The sequence below is a fragment of the Chenopodium album genome, chromosome 2, assembly GCF_948465745.1.
Source record: "Chenopodium album chromosome 2, dcCheAlbu1.1, whole genome shotgun sequence".
Classification (NCBI taxonomy): Eukaryota; Viridiplantae; Streptophyta; class Magnoliopsida; order Caryophyllales; family Amaranthaceae; genus Chenopodium; species Chenopodium album.
Genome location: NC_137835.1, coordinates 76,113,846 through 76,128,920, shown reverse-complemented (window position 1 = coordinate 76,128,920; position 15,075 = coordinate 76,113,846). Strand labels below are relative to the sequence as shown.

Here is a 15,075-nt window from a genome sequence, read left to right as displayed (position 1 = left end):
TGCGGAATACCAATTAGGGAAGGAGGTTATTTTTTTCGAGTTTAACTAAATCTCGTTTATATTTGTTTATTTTTGCTAATGAGTTGGAATGGAACTAGTTTTAAATTTTCATTTCGTGTATCAATATATGTTGTTAAACAACTAAATTATTTATGTTTGTACACAAACACGATTATTTTCTTTGTTTAGTGAAGATCTTGTTGGTAAAAGTTTTTTTTTCGCAAAGAATAAAGGGTAGAATATGCAATAAATATAATCATTATCTGTAAACAAACTTTTAATATATTTTATAGCCCCCCCCCCCCCCCCCCAAAAAAAAAAAAAAAAAAAAAAGAAAGAAAAAAGAGTAATTTAGAATAATTTCCATTGTAGTTGCCTACATTTGACCCTTGTCTAGTTAGGAAAGGCTTGATTATCATAATTGATTCAATTACCTTATGAGTGAGTAATGCTATATGCGGCTCTTAGGACAAAAAAGAAGCATTTAATATCTATCCTAATTTGGTATTAATTTAAGAATGTATAAAAAAATAAAATAAAAAAATAAAAAACGAGTAAATCAGTGTAATTAATGCTATATTTTCAATTGTTTTTTTTCCTTCCATTTTTAGCTCCTTATATGTAACTCTAAAGCCTAAAGGCAATGTATAATATTTTCCTTCAATTTTTTTCATAAGTTGGATATTTACACATTATGTGTATTATACATTTTTTTTACATGAGCTCAAAGCAAGAATTATATAAGAGTACGAAAGGAAGATAAACTATTGACTACAGTAGTAGCCAGTAAATGTGCTCTGTGCCTTATGCGGCACCGTTTCACACTCCACCTTGTAAACACTGCACCAATCAAGATCGAATCCATGAAGAGATATAAGGTCATTACTACATGAAGAGATAAGCAAGGAATCCTGACCTAAGTTGACGAACCTTACATTAATATTTGCAAGGTCTACCCTTGCACCGTAGACCTTGCAAACAAGTATTCAAATCATCTCGGCATGCAAACGCTGATTGAGACAGCCCAAAGGAAGCTCCTCCCACAATTCCTAAGTGCCCTTGGATTATATTCTCCTGGTACCTTCCCAATCCTGACCTGTGCATGTGTTTATTCCAAGAACCATCCACCAGTATGATAGTTGGAAAGTGTTGAGAACCGGAATCTTGTAATATAGCACACATGAACCCCAGAGGCCACTCAACAACCTATTCAGGCGAGTGTAAGGGCCTTAAATTGTTCTCCGACCTTCGTGAAAACAAACCTTTTTGTCGAAGGCCTTCAGAAATAAATGTCGGTGTAGTAAGGTGTATCAGAAATAATTGCCGATGTAGTAAGGTGTATCGCTCCCGAGCGACCAAAGACCCTATTGTTCCTTGCCAACCACAACCCCCACAAGATTGCAATAAAAAAGGCGGTCCTATGACCACTAAGGCCATCTTGGCTTAGAAATAGCCGAATATAATACGAAATCCAATCATCAAATGAATAGATTGTGTTAGCTTGTGAGTGGATTTGTAATATTCAACCTCTTTATGGTGTGTTTGTTTCAACATAAAATGTCTTATTTTGTTTTATTTTCATGGAAAAAAATTTAGATAACTTAATAATTTTTAATACGCGAAAATAAATTGAATCAAACCTAGCCTTAAAATAGCTCATATAAACTTGGATTTGAATTATTTGGGATCAAAACCTGCGAATAATATAAGGGCCTGTTCTCTTCAGCGTATTTTCAGTTCAGTTTAGCTCCAATCAGCTCAATTCAGTTCCTAATTTCCTTCTCTCATAAAATATTCAGTTCAGTTCATTTCAGTTCCAATCAATTCAATTAAGTTCAATTCAGCTCAACTCAGTAAATAAGAACAGGCCCTAAGTCACATTATGTAACCGAGTTTATTGCATGCCTTAACAAATCATCGACTTGTCATTATACCACATGTCTTTTAAAACTCATTTTTTGTCTTTTAAATTTTTTTATAAACATATGCACCAAATAAAAACCCTATTTGCTTTCCTCGAATTCTTTATAAGTGGTAATCTAATAAATTAAAAAAGATACAAAGCATAGACGACTAATGTGAAAATAACCAACAATTCTTTAGGTTAACCATGGGAGGAGTCTTTCATGAAAGGAAATTTTATTGAAAATTTGAAAATCGGCAAAACTATGAGCTAGTAGCTTAATTATTGATTAAATTAGACTCAAAAGAAGTTGAGGTCTATTGAAAGTTAGGGCAAAACACAACTCAACTTGTCAATCTATACGGACTATACCCTTAGGGCCTGTTCTCTTTAGCTTATTTTCAGTTCAGCTCACCTCCAATAAGTTATGTTCACTTCTTATCTTAATTTCCTTCTCTCATAATATATTCAGTTTAGCTCAGCTCCGATAAGTTCAGTTTAGTTTAGCCAATCAGAACAAGCCCTTGTAATTTCGATAACCTAGTTTGCAATTATGTGCATAAGTTTAGTTGAAAACATCTTTACCCAAAAATAAAAAAAAAATAAAAAAAATAGGGAAATTATCATTGGTACACCCCAAGTTTGGACTTTTATCAATGATACACCTGCTTAACTTTTAATTATCAGTGGTACACCTATATTTTCAACAAATTATCTACAGTAAGCATTCCGTTAATTAAACATTAATATTATAGGTTAATGACGTACAATTTTGACCAATTTTAACTTCCTCCTTTTTTTTACCCACCTTAATTTCCCTCCTATATTTAAAGTAACCCACCCATCCACCTCTGTCACTATATAAATGGAGAAGAAAAAGAAGATCAAAGCTACATAAAATCAGAGCAAATGAGGAGGCTCCGTTTATATAATGACAAAGGTGGGTAGGTTACCTTACATAAGAAGAGGGAAATTAAGGAGGGGAAAAAAGAAGGGAGTTAAAATTGGTCAAAATTGCAATTATAGTTAACGAAATTCTTATTATAGCTAATTAGTTGAATGTATAGGTGTGCCACTGATAGTTAAAACTTAAGTAGGTGTATCATTGATAAAAGCCCAAACCTGGGGTGTACCAATGATAATTTCCCAAAAAGATTATAAGTATAGATATTTTCATTGACGAAAATAATAAGATTTGTGATAAAATTTAATTAATGGTTCAAATTCGAATTCAAAAAGAATAATAATTGCACAAGTTATATCACATTTTTCAATCATAAAATATTAACATATGTAGGCATAAAATTTACAGTAATTAAATAGTTACTCCACTAATTAATTTAAATGACCACTTTATTTGCTGCATTAGAATGCTACTCCCTTCATTCCTTGTTTTTCCATTAAAGGCCTATTTTCTTAAACTAAATAGAACTAAAATCATTTTTTTTTTTAAAAAAAAAAGAAAAGTAAAAAAACTATTTACATAAATAGTTTGAAATAAATTGAATTGAATTATGAAGTACCATAGCTCTTAGTCCTTTTACCCTTGTGAGTGAGGAGAGAATTGCGGTTTAAGTTCGACAAAGTTTATAAATATCAATTTAGCTTAACTAAATACTACTCCGTAGTATAAAATCCAGCATTGCGGTTTAAGTTTGACAAAATTCATAAATATCAATTTAGCTCAACCCAATACTAGTTTGAAATCGAGCATTACGGTTTAAATTTGACATAGTTAATAAATATCAATTTAGCTTAACCAAAATTTTAACCAAATACTTAGGGCATGTTCTCATCAAATGAACTGAGCTAAGCTGAACTGAATTTATTAGAGCTGAACTAAAATGAATATTTTATAAGAAAAGGAAATTAGAAGCTGAAGTGAATGAAAATAATCGTATGAAAACAGGCCCTTAGTCTGAAACTGAGTATTTTGATTAAAAAAAAAAAAGTACAGTAAGTCAGTAATAATAATTGTAAAAAGGTCAATAAAATTCTTTTTTTAAAAAAATAAAATAAATAAATAAAAAGGACCGATTTGACGTAGGGTACTAGGGTCCCCCTCCCTAGTAATTTTATCTAAAATTGGCTAAAGAGGTTGGTTTCCAAATGCACAAATATTGTAGAGAATGATGGGAACATTACGGATTTCAGTGAGGCACGCATCACAACAACTCTAAACTCTAATTTCAACTACGAGAACCTGGCTAATGATGATTATAATCTTGTAATAACTTCATTTTTAATCGCTCAAGTTAAAATATGTTTTGTTAAGCCATTTTATGATTCTAGACGATTTGTTAACAGCCATGGGTCTAATTAATCAGCCATAGGAAAATAGTTGTCAATTTGTCCCAACCTTTCATAATTTAAGACATGACACAATTTTACAAGACTCATTACGAATGACGATAGCTGATTATTTCCACGTTAATATGAAATTCAACAAGTAATACAGTTGCAAACCATTGGTAATTAAGGAAAAGTGTCAATTTTATATAGTAGACGTGATTACTGATTCCTAAAAAGGAGTATATATATATTTCAGATGTAGATCCTAAATATAGGTTAAATGGCACAATAAAACTGATAAAGAAACTTACATTACTTTTATAACAGCATCAGCAACCTAACAAACACAGTCTATTTACAAGAAAATAACATGTACACAAAAAGTTCCACAACAAAGCATCAGAATGGAATAGAGGTGCCTATGGACCAGAACTGAAAAAGAAATATACCTACTCATTAATATGAAAAAGAAAAGGGAAAATAGACACCCAACAAATGGAGCTTTACGAACCTTGTACAAGGAACAATTAGATCCTATACACCCAGAAAATACAGAGAGAAGACATCAGAAACATCGACGGTAAAAAAGAACTTATATTACTGTAAGAATGAAAAGTAATGGAGGTAGGAAAAATAAGAATTTCGCAGAAAAAATTGCTTCTGACATGACTTTGGAGTTTCCCTCTTTGTTGCCAATCCAAGTAGCCATCTTTTCTAAGAAAGGAATCCCCTCTCAGGCTTTTCAACGCCATTGCAAAGTAACTATCACTTTTTAGAATCTTTGGCACTTTCATCTTCCTGTATAAGAGTTGCATCATTATAGAACAGTCAAAAACACAGTTTCTGAGCCTAATATGGATAAGTAAATCGGTTCTGTAATGATCCAACCGCAATACTAATAACAGGCAAAAAGGGAATCTATACTTGGCAACCATAAAATGTCAGTAAACAGGGTTTTCCGAATATTGATGTAACTAACATAGGTGGATAACAAGCATGTTCATCAGCCAAAATATACTGCATTTGTGCACCAAAGTTTCTAGTAGTTTAGTGATACTTCAAATTCAAACTGTCTAACTCAATATTTATACTCATGTTCAGGAAAAACTACAAACCTAGAATACTTGCAATAAACATGACATGGAGTAACATAAAAGTTATTAAGGATAAAAAGTCTATGTACTTACTGAACTGTCACCAATCTTGTCAAAGTCATCATCAAAGCCATCATCATCTCCAACATCTGTTAATCATTTACAAGAAATGAAGGATTCAGACCATATTCCGAACACAAATTTTGATAGGATGGGACATTAGGAATTAAGTCCCCATATTATGGCAGCAAATTAAATCCTATAGCAAGTTATCTGAAGGCCACATGGCTATAAGCTGAATGAATTTCATAAAAGGTAAAAGCAATAAATGAACATGCAAAAAAATAATGTCATAAACCCTGCAAAAGACATTTGAATCTGCACACTATGATCACTTCTTAACAAGAGGACGGATTGATGAAAGCCCAAGCTACTTCTAAGGGAACTCAACTTAACAATCAATTCAGATTTTTAACAAAGTTAAAATTTTCCTTATTATTGATACTTTGACACAGAAAATAACTGGTTCTGTGTAGGTTTCACTAAATGACAACCAATGCAATATATAAGTTTGCCACAAAAAGAAAGCACTCATAATGTCGAAGCCTAATTATGATACAGGAATAGAAAATAAAGCAATGCACCAGTACAATATTTGCATATCAAGACAAGCATGTACTAGATGTCTAGATTTAAAAAGTCACAAACATCTGATGAATGTCAATTGTCAAGACTCCAAGACCTTAAAAAAAGGAATGATGTAGTTAGCATTACTAAACAAAACCATTTTCAATTTGTTTTTATTTCGGCTTGTGTGTGTGCTGGGAAGAGGGGGATGCAAAGTTGTTTGTTCGGAATTCTTATTTTGGTTAAAGGGATGATACTACTGGTTTGGTTATCAGATGTACTTATATTGTAATGGACCTAATTTCTAGCATGTTGTTCAGCACCTCAGCTTTTCCCAGGTTATGTTTTATGAGCACAACACAAGATTATTGTATATATTCACTAAAGCTTCCCTATGACTCTCTCCAAAGAACATAACCTTTAGCCATTTGGAATCAGTATCCCTCTCTCTCTCCTCCGCTCTTCCTCTTTTTCCTATTCTTCACCAATTTCAAAATTATTTCTTCCTTCTTCCTCATTCTCTAATCTCTCACCACCCTTTTTCAGTCTATCACCTTATCTATGTTCCAATATTATGTACAGTAAATTGCTAGCAATAAGTAAAAATTTTCAGATGTATCTCTGACAAGAGGAACAAATATCAGAAACTATTTTCATAAACCATGGTAGATGTTACTGTAGCATCTAATATCAGAAACTATTATTTTGAAATAACGATGAGCTAGGTAAACACAAGTTCTCTACGCCTCTAAGAATGGTCATTAGCAGCTATAATAAGATATTTGTTTAAAGATATATGTACAACATAACTATATCTTAAGAAGTTCTTGATCATCCTCAAGTCACTGGAGCTTGTATCTTATAAAATCAATACAGAAATGATATTTCAGTAACTAGGCAGATTAGACTATCTTGTCCCTTCCTACTTCCTAGAATAAAATTAACAAGTTAGTACATCTGCAGATTTGTCCTCCTATTTGTCACCAATTTTGTCCATACGATATGTCTGTAGGCTTATCTTATCTCACCCCACCTATCTCAGAATAACTTAGTCGCAGGTTTCTTAACCAGCACAGTACATGCATGCAATAGATGCAACTATGCAAGCAGCAGACCAATAAAGAAGTATTCATATGAAAATACGTAGTAATGAGATGTGACAAAGGTAATATGTTTTTCCAAAATATCTAAACAGAGGTAATATGCAAGAGTACCTGGTCCGTCATCGCTATCTCCAAGGTCTCCCAAAAGAAAGACATCTAAATCTTGCTCGGCCGATGACGTTGATGTCTTGAGTGGCCGCGTGGGTTCTGCTACATCTGTTTTAGACTCAGCAACACTTGCAACAATTTCCTTTTCTTTCTCTGCTTCAGCTTTCTCTTGTTCTGCAGCTTTTAATTTTACCTCCTCATCATATTTTTTCTCATACCTGATTATAGCAAAACATAGATTGGGACTGCTGGGTTAGAAGAGCATTGCAACTAAAGAGCATTGAAACCAGAAAATGATGCTAAAAATTGTATAGCAATTCTATAAGAATAATTCAAGTTAAATAGGGAACACGCATACATTTTACTGATTTTAATGACAATTTGAAGCCAAAGACTATATATATCAAGCATTTTTATCATGTGTAATTAGTGCTTCTAATGCTCCCATTTCACTGTCTATATTACGCACAGAAAAAGAGGGTAGCAATAAATCAGTGCAAGGAAATTGTGCTCCATATGAGAAACAAATCAAGGCTAGGGTCAATGCCTCCACATCTCTACTTGGAGACTCGTGGGAGCAGTGCCATAGAATGCTATGAATCAATATTAGGAAAGGGGTGGGGGGGATTAGGAGTATAATAATATATAAAGGGTAATAATCCTGTAGGAGAAGTCACTTAGTTAGTACCGGGAAAGCTCTATAAATAGAGCTAATTAGAGATAGGAATCGTGCTGAACATTGTGATGATTGATTAGATTTTAGCTTTGAGAGACTGCCATTCCTAAGGATTCATAGCATTTTCTTGCACTGCTTGGACTACCAATCCTTGTCAATTCTTGTTGCATACATTTATTCTCAAGCATCAATGGGTACAACAACGAACACTGGCCTTCATCACACTAGATTCAGCATGGCTTACGGCTTAACAACTGAAAATCCCTAACTTTTCTTCAATGTGCAAATTGTTTCCCAGGCATTTCAGACCAAGGGAAACAGCAACAGAATTTATCAAGTTTATGGGTGACACTCCCTTGGACCCTATTACTTGTCAAATAATTTAATTTTTCTCAACAAATCCTGACACATCTAACACCATTTTTTCAGCAAAAGGCCACCTCAAATCAACTAGACATGACAAACTATGAGTCTCCTTGTTACATAAGTTAGCCTCAACTGTATCACATATCACAAAATTTGAATGACATGGTCTCACACTAACTTAGTGTGATGAAGCCAGACACTTAGAAATCATACCAACAGCCACACCCAAGATTTTTCCACACATAAAAGAATCATCCAAGAGCAAAGAATTTATGCAACAATGCTATATTTGTAATCAGGTACAAGTATACAACAGGCAATAGAGAAACGCAGGGTATTTCTATAATATACCTACGCTCTTCTTTGTATACGTTTGGAATTATACACTATTCTCAAACAAACTCCTTTGATCGTCATTTGTGACATGTTTAAAAAAATATAATATGGAATTTAGTTAGATTTTTTTATTTGTCAAAATATATACTTTCAAAAAATAACTTTTTATAATATTTATAACAACATAATTACAGATATCAATGCTATGAGATGTGTATTGGCAAGCGTATAACTCCCAATGTTGCAGTTAAAAAAAAAAAATAAAGAATGAAAGAAGTATATTATAATTTTATAAATAAATTACTCACGGAGATATATGGCTGTTGACAAGCATGAAATAGATTCTCCAGAACTTCCTCTCTTTCATGACACGGGGGCAAAGCTCATACCGTAGCTTAGAGATTTCCTGTCAGAAAAAGGTATCAGCGATGATAAAAGACATAGCCACTAACATGCATACCAGATACCACATTTTTAATGCAGGCAATGTCACAAAAGGAGAAATTAGTGATTAGAGAGATATGGTATTAAACAATGCGTTTGAATGTTACTCCAATTGACTAAGGAAGCAAGATGGAGAATGATGGATATGGAAGGCTGGAAGCTGCCAAAATTCATAGAATCTCACTCCATTCACCTAGAAAGAGATTTAGGATATCTAATTTTGTCTTTTCCCCCATTTTATTTTCCCTTTCCCTTTGATTGTCAATCACATCAAGTGAAGCACAAAGGATAGAAGTCAATCAGCCATAAAGTTATTTGATATCACAATCAAACATCACGTATCAAGACAAAAATAAATAAATAAATAAATAAAATAAAACAAAACCTTTACTGTCGACAACATAAGAGTGGCATGTTTAGCCTGCCACTCTGTAAGATCCTGCCGCACATTTGAGACTGTTGGAACATCAGACACTGGAGCATCATCTGGCAAAAACGCAACATGTCATGTTAGCACATACCCATACATTGAGGGCTCCATCAATAAGACAATTCAAGATGTAGTATATCAACTGCTTTCTCATTCTAAGCAAACTTCTAGCTTTCTCCTCAATTGCTTGCCTGTCAGAGAAAGGACCAATTTGGGTGTGGGATAAGTAGTAACAACTAACAAGTGACGTGGAAAAATAAATTTCCACTAAAATGGAACCAAACAGCGCTTACTAAGTTACTAGTACTACAGAGACCAGAAGCAACTGCAACATTTAGCATTGAGCTCGAAGATGCAAAAGAATGCAAGAGATGCTCTAAAAGAGCACTAAACATCAATGTCAATGCATTAGGCTGAAAACACAGAAGCTCCCTAACCAAATAGCCAAATACTCATTCCGACATCTTACATTATACTCCCTCAGTGGCTCAGTCCCACACAAAATTTGGTATTGCTATCGTGGGACATCCCTGTAAAGTAATATCAATGGTGAAAGATTTTCTGTAACTTTAGTTTCCTTCACATATGTCTTTTTTCCTTCTATCATTATACTCACTACTTAGCATTTTTATCTCTCTTATAATTTTATTTGCATTTTAAAAAATTACTCTTTAACTTTGTGCCAGAGTCAAAATATGAACTTTACTGTAGGATTGGGGGAACTAAATAAGTATATGAAGTTACTTGGAGAAAACGAACAAATTTAAACAACCATTCGATATATCTGTATATTTAGGTCATAATAAACAAAAAAAAAATGAAGATATACTAAAATTTAAATAAGGTGACGTTGCAGATAAATCAATACCAGTTCAAAACTAAACCTCACTCTCACAATAACACAATATAAATTTTATTTTCTGAGCAACAAATTAAGTTTATATTTCCATAAATTTCCTTTCTCTCTAGGTCCTATTTCACAGAACTCTTCTGCTAATCCTTTTTGCCCAACCCATCACAATGACCCTTCATTTATTTCATCAGCAGTCAGGTTTACACATAATCTCAGCCTTTCCCAACCTATTATTAACTTTCAAATCCGCATAAGCAGATTCTTCCCTCTGCTCTTCCACCAGCACCATACAACTCTAGCTCTAAAATACACAGTATTCTCTTGAGATTCAGCTTTTTCCTGGATCTTTAACGGGCTCCCCCATAAATATATAGTTTTACCCATTCTGGGGAGAAATGTCCACATGCCCACTGATGCAGCATATCATACACATGTAGCTCTTAAGTAACTCCCTCTCAGACTCCTTCCTAACACAAGAAGACAGCAACATACTTTGCATAATCTATTCTCACTTAGAAAAACATCACCATTACAGTCTTTAGGTTTTTACAATTTCTTATAAAAACCATTCCTATTTTAATCCAACCAAATAACCGTTAAATTTGTAAATGAATCTTAATGGCCGTATTTATGGTAATAAGTAAAAACCATTCAAATTTTGATGATTGGTTAGGTGAAACTGATAATAATGTCCTTACTTAAACAATCTTTCTTGTCACATAATTTCCAGATAATCAAATCCTGGAAAGCAAATAGTAGTTTTTCAATAAATGTCACTTAATAACGCCAAAGCACTATGGTTAATTTGTACAACCTCAGCATTATCAGCATACTAAACATAAAAATTGCTATTCTAACAATTCTAAGGTTAGTCTCTTGAGTTGCGCAATCAAGAGGCAATTGCATAGTGTGGCCAAACAAATCACCAAATCAAGGCATCCCTTAATTCCCCATGTCCCCCAATACCAATTTACATCAGAAAAACTCAAGCTTTCAAACTCACATAGAATAAACCATTAGATTACGGCACCAACTACACCAAAACTCCACATTATACTAAATCCAGCACTAAACCAACATATTCAGCAAAAGATGTACGGATGTACCCAACACATTAGCACATGTTGTGAATGAGGCTTTAATGACAGTCTTATGGTTAGAGATAACGAACAACCAATTTTTGATGAATGGGAAGATGAAGTTCATACTAAAAACTTCCTCGACATGTGAATTACAGAGAAATCTTATCCTCAAAAACAAACAATAGTTTTTTAATGAACCTCACTTGATATTGAGACTACCTCAGTGGACTATAGTTAATATACCGACTCAACATCATCATCTTCAATTCAATATATTAATGATACAAATTGTTACTCTTCAGATTCTAGAGCTATTTTACTTAGGCTAAAGTATCACAACCCTACATTAAGAATGACAAAAGCCTATTAATACGAATGGCAGAAAAAATGCACCCATGCTTAGATACATCATCCCCAATGCATTGCATGAGAATCATATAATCTCCTTTCTTCCTTTAAAATATATCCATCGTGTAAATACACTCTTCACTGCGTTGTATTCCATGATTTAGTATGTTCTTCCCTTCCCCTCTTCCCCATTCCAAAAAGAACAAAATGGTGATCACTAATATGTGGTGATTGCATAGTATTGTCAACTGATACACCAAATCGAGCCTCCCAATCTCCCTTGAGTTGCGCACTTCCCCATGTCCTCCATTACCAACTTGCATTAGGAAAGCTCAAACTTCTAAACTCACATCAAATAAACCAATAGATTTCATCCTCAATTACACCAAAAACCCCCACATTGTACTAAATCCAGCACGAAACTGGCACATTCAGCAAAAAATTGTACCCAATAACACATTAGCATACAGATATATAAGCCTTGAAATTCATGCATGAACAATCATTACAAAACCCTTGTCTGTCACTCCATTCCCTATAATTTCATTTTCCTCCCCTAACAAGAAAAGAGCATAAGTGTAGCCAAAGAAAGTTCCAAATCAAGCTTCCAAAAGTTACATCAAAACCTTCAAAAATCATCAATCAATTCAAGATCCAAAACAAACCCATTTCACACAAATCCAAGAAAAACAAAACCTACATTACAAAAAATCCAAAAACACAAAAACCCCAGGAAAAAAAAAAAAAAAAAAAAATCAAAAAATTCATACCAGGAAGTGGGAAATCCTGGAAAGTATTGAGAGTAATCTCCTTAACAAATTCCCTCAATTCATCGGTAATCCCAAACTTCTGAAGCTCTTCAGGCGAAACCTCCTTAGTTTGAGAAGAATCAGAAGGCAGATTAGAAGGGTCGAGGAGAGAGAGAGACTTGATCTGATCAGCGCGTTTGAGGGCTTCAGCCTTGATGTGATTGGAGGCTTCAGCAGCCAACTCTTTAGAGCGTTTAGCGGTTTCAGAGACAATGTCGGCGATCCGAGAGGTGCCACCAATGGTGGAAGTGAGTTCCTGAGATCGTTTAGCAGCTTCAATGGTTAGTTCTTGGGATCGTTTAGCCGCTTCTTCTGCGAAACTCCTTGCTTTGCTCCAGAAATCCATTTTGGTGGGGTGCAATGTGGGTAATAGCGAGTGTGATACGAGATGAATTGAAAATTCTGGGAAATTTGTAGGAGTTGGGTTGAAGGAAAGGGGTGAAGACTGAATTGATTGGGATTGACCGTTTCAGAAGCTGGGTCATGTGTGACACTCAACCTGTGGCGTAGGCGTGGGAGCGGAAGGGAATGAGATTTAAGTATGAAACCATACAATTACACTAGATCCGATTTGATATCCAAAGTATGAGTAACCCGATTTTTAAATAAATCAAACTTGATCGAACATCGATTCAAACAACTTAGGGCTTTTTTGGTTCACCTTATTTTTGCTTATCTGATTCTGATTTGGTATGATCTGATTGTCTGATTTGAATACAATTTGACCTTAAAGATACGATAATCTACAAGGAAAAATATATAAAGTAAGATCTTTTTAGATTCGTAATAATGTGTATTTTATTAATATGTATAATTTTCACAATTTTTTCAATTACGAAATTAAAGATATTTATTGCTAAAAAACTGCACATAAAACGATGATCTAATCTGAACTGAACTTATTTAAGGCCCTGTTCTGTTCACCTTAATTCTACTTATTTCATAGTTAATAAATTCAGATAAGGGTTAATAAGTTTAGATAAATTCAGATAAGATCAGATAATTAAAAATCAAGTGAATAGAACACACCATAAATAAGGCCTTAATCGTCACACCTAGAAGTATTAAAACTTTGCATGAACACGATAATTTAGTATAGCTCAAGTTTGAAATAGATTATAGACTTGATCTGACCAAAAAAAACTTGACTCAACTCGCATGGACACAATAATTTGATATTACTCAAGTTTAAAATAGTAAATCAAATCTCATCGAATTTGAACCGAACACCCGAATTAACACCTCTAGCCTCATCTGACAGGCTGACATTAATCCAAACGATTTAATAGCCACACCCCCTCTACTTACAAAGTCCAAAGTCACTGAATCAATTTTTCCCAATTTCCCCAACGTCCCCAAAATGTTCTACTAGTAAAAGATATGAAAAAATAAAAAAATAATAATAAAAAAAAAAAATAAAATAAAAAAAAACCTACTTATGGTTAATACAAAAAATCAAATAAAAAAACTACTTATGGTTAATACAAAAAATCAAATAAAAAAACTACTTATGGTTAATACAAAAAATCAAATTATATCAAGCTCCGCCAAGGAAGTTACTCCCGGCGGGGAAGAGTTGACAAACAGTTGCTCCACCCCATTTGAAGGAGGTAATCAGTAATCTAGCAACAAAGTGGGCTATACCATTATTCCTTTTAACATGGTGACAATAGAAGAATTCAAAATCTTCTCCAATGCTACAAATGTCTAATTTCTTCCACCAGTAAGTCAAAAACAGACCTCCCAAAGCATTTGTTATTCCTGTTGATAGCCTTAGTGAGATTGGCTCTGCAACACACTCCAGTTCAACATGATTAAAACAACTAAAACTTCTCATTCTTATGGTGTCCATTGTCTAATAATAAAGCCCATGTTATATAATGTTGGAGAGTTTTCATAATTAAGGTTAATATGAGTCAGTTGGTTTTATGTTAAATATGTTTATTTAACATGTATCTTTTAAGGGTTTTAGGCAAGTTGGGTATAGTATCCTTTGTATTGTACTATAGTCGTGAATATCATACAAGATTTAAGCTGTTTTCTCCAATATCTCTCTATTTTAATACAGATAACCTAAATGCATTTAGCATAGCTTCAAAGTAATGGTTGGCTTCTTAAAAGAACAGTTTGCCTTTTAAAAATTGAAACACCTACTAATAAGTCTTCCTATCAGATGCTTTTGAAAGTTTTGTAAACTTTGAATTCATGCTTAGTGAAAGTGAAAATGCTAAGGCTTGTGTATTAAAACTAGCTATCCAAACTGTGAAAATGCCAAGGCTTGTGTATTAAAACTAGCTATCCAAACTGTTTCTTAACTGTATGATCTGCGTTCCAAACAAGTTCACTTTAGAGGCCATTTCGTTTTGAGTAGAAAACATAGATGAAGGCATCAAACCAGAGTGTTAATTTAATAACAAAACCATCAATCATTCAATGATTTATCTCAAAAAAAAAAAAAAAAAAATCATTCAATGGTACGTAAGTGAAGACTACACATTGCATTCTATCAAAAATAAATAAAGAAAAGATTACTTTTCCTATATATGATATTACGTAGGGTTGATACTCCATTCGTCCCTTTATTTTAAATAGGGACAGATGAAG

At 33.6% G+C, this 15,075-nt stretch overlaps 1 protein-coding gene across 1 annotated transcript; it reads right to left on the bottom strand.

Annotated features, from left to right (window-relative positions):
- Positions 1-4,478: 4,478 nt before the first annotated feature.
- Positions 4,479-13,225, bottom strand: LOC145588025 (uncharacterized). The gene is made up of 6 exons (XM_081644665.1): positions 12,433-13,225; positions 9,335-9,435; positions 8,814-8,911; positions 7,131-7,345; positions 5,383-5,438; positions 4,479-4,993 (listed from the first exon to the last, which is right to left on the bottom strand). The coding sequence occupies exons 1-6, from the start codon at positions 12,815-12,817 to the stop codon at positions 4,961-4,963; spliced, it is 888 nt and encodes a 295-aa protein (XP_081500791.1). The 5' UTR covers positions 12,818-13,225; the 3' UTR covers positions 4,479-4,960.
- Positions 13,226-15,075: the final 1,850 nt, after the last annotated feature.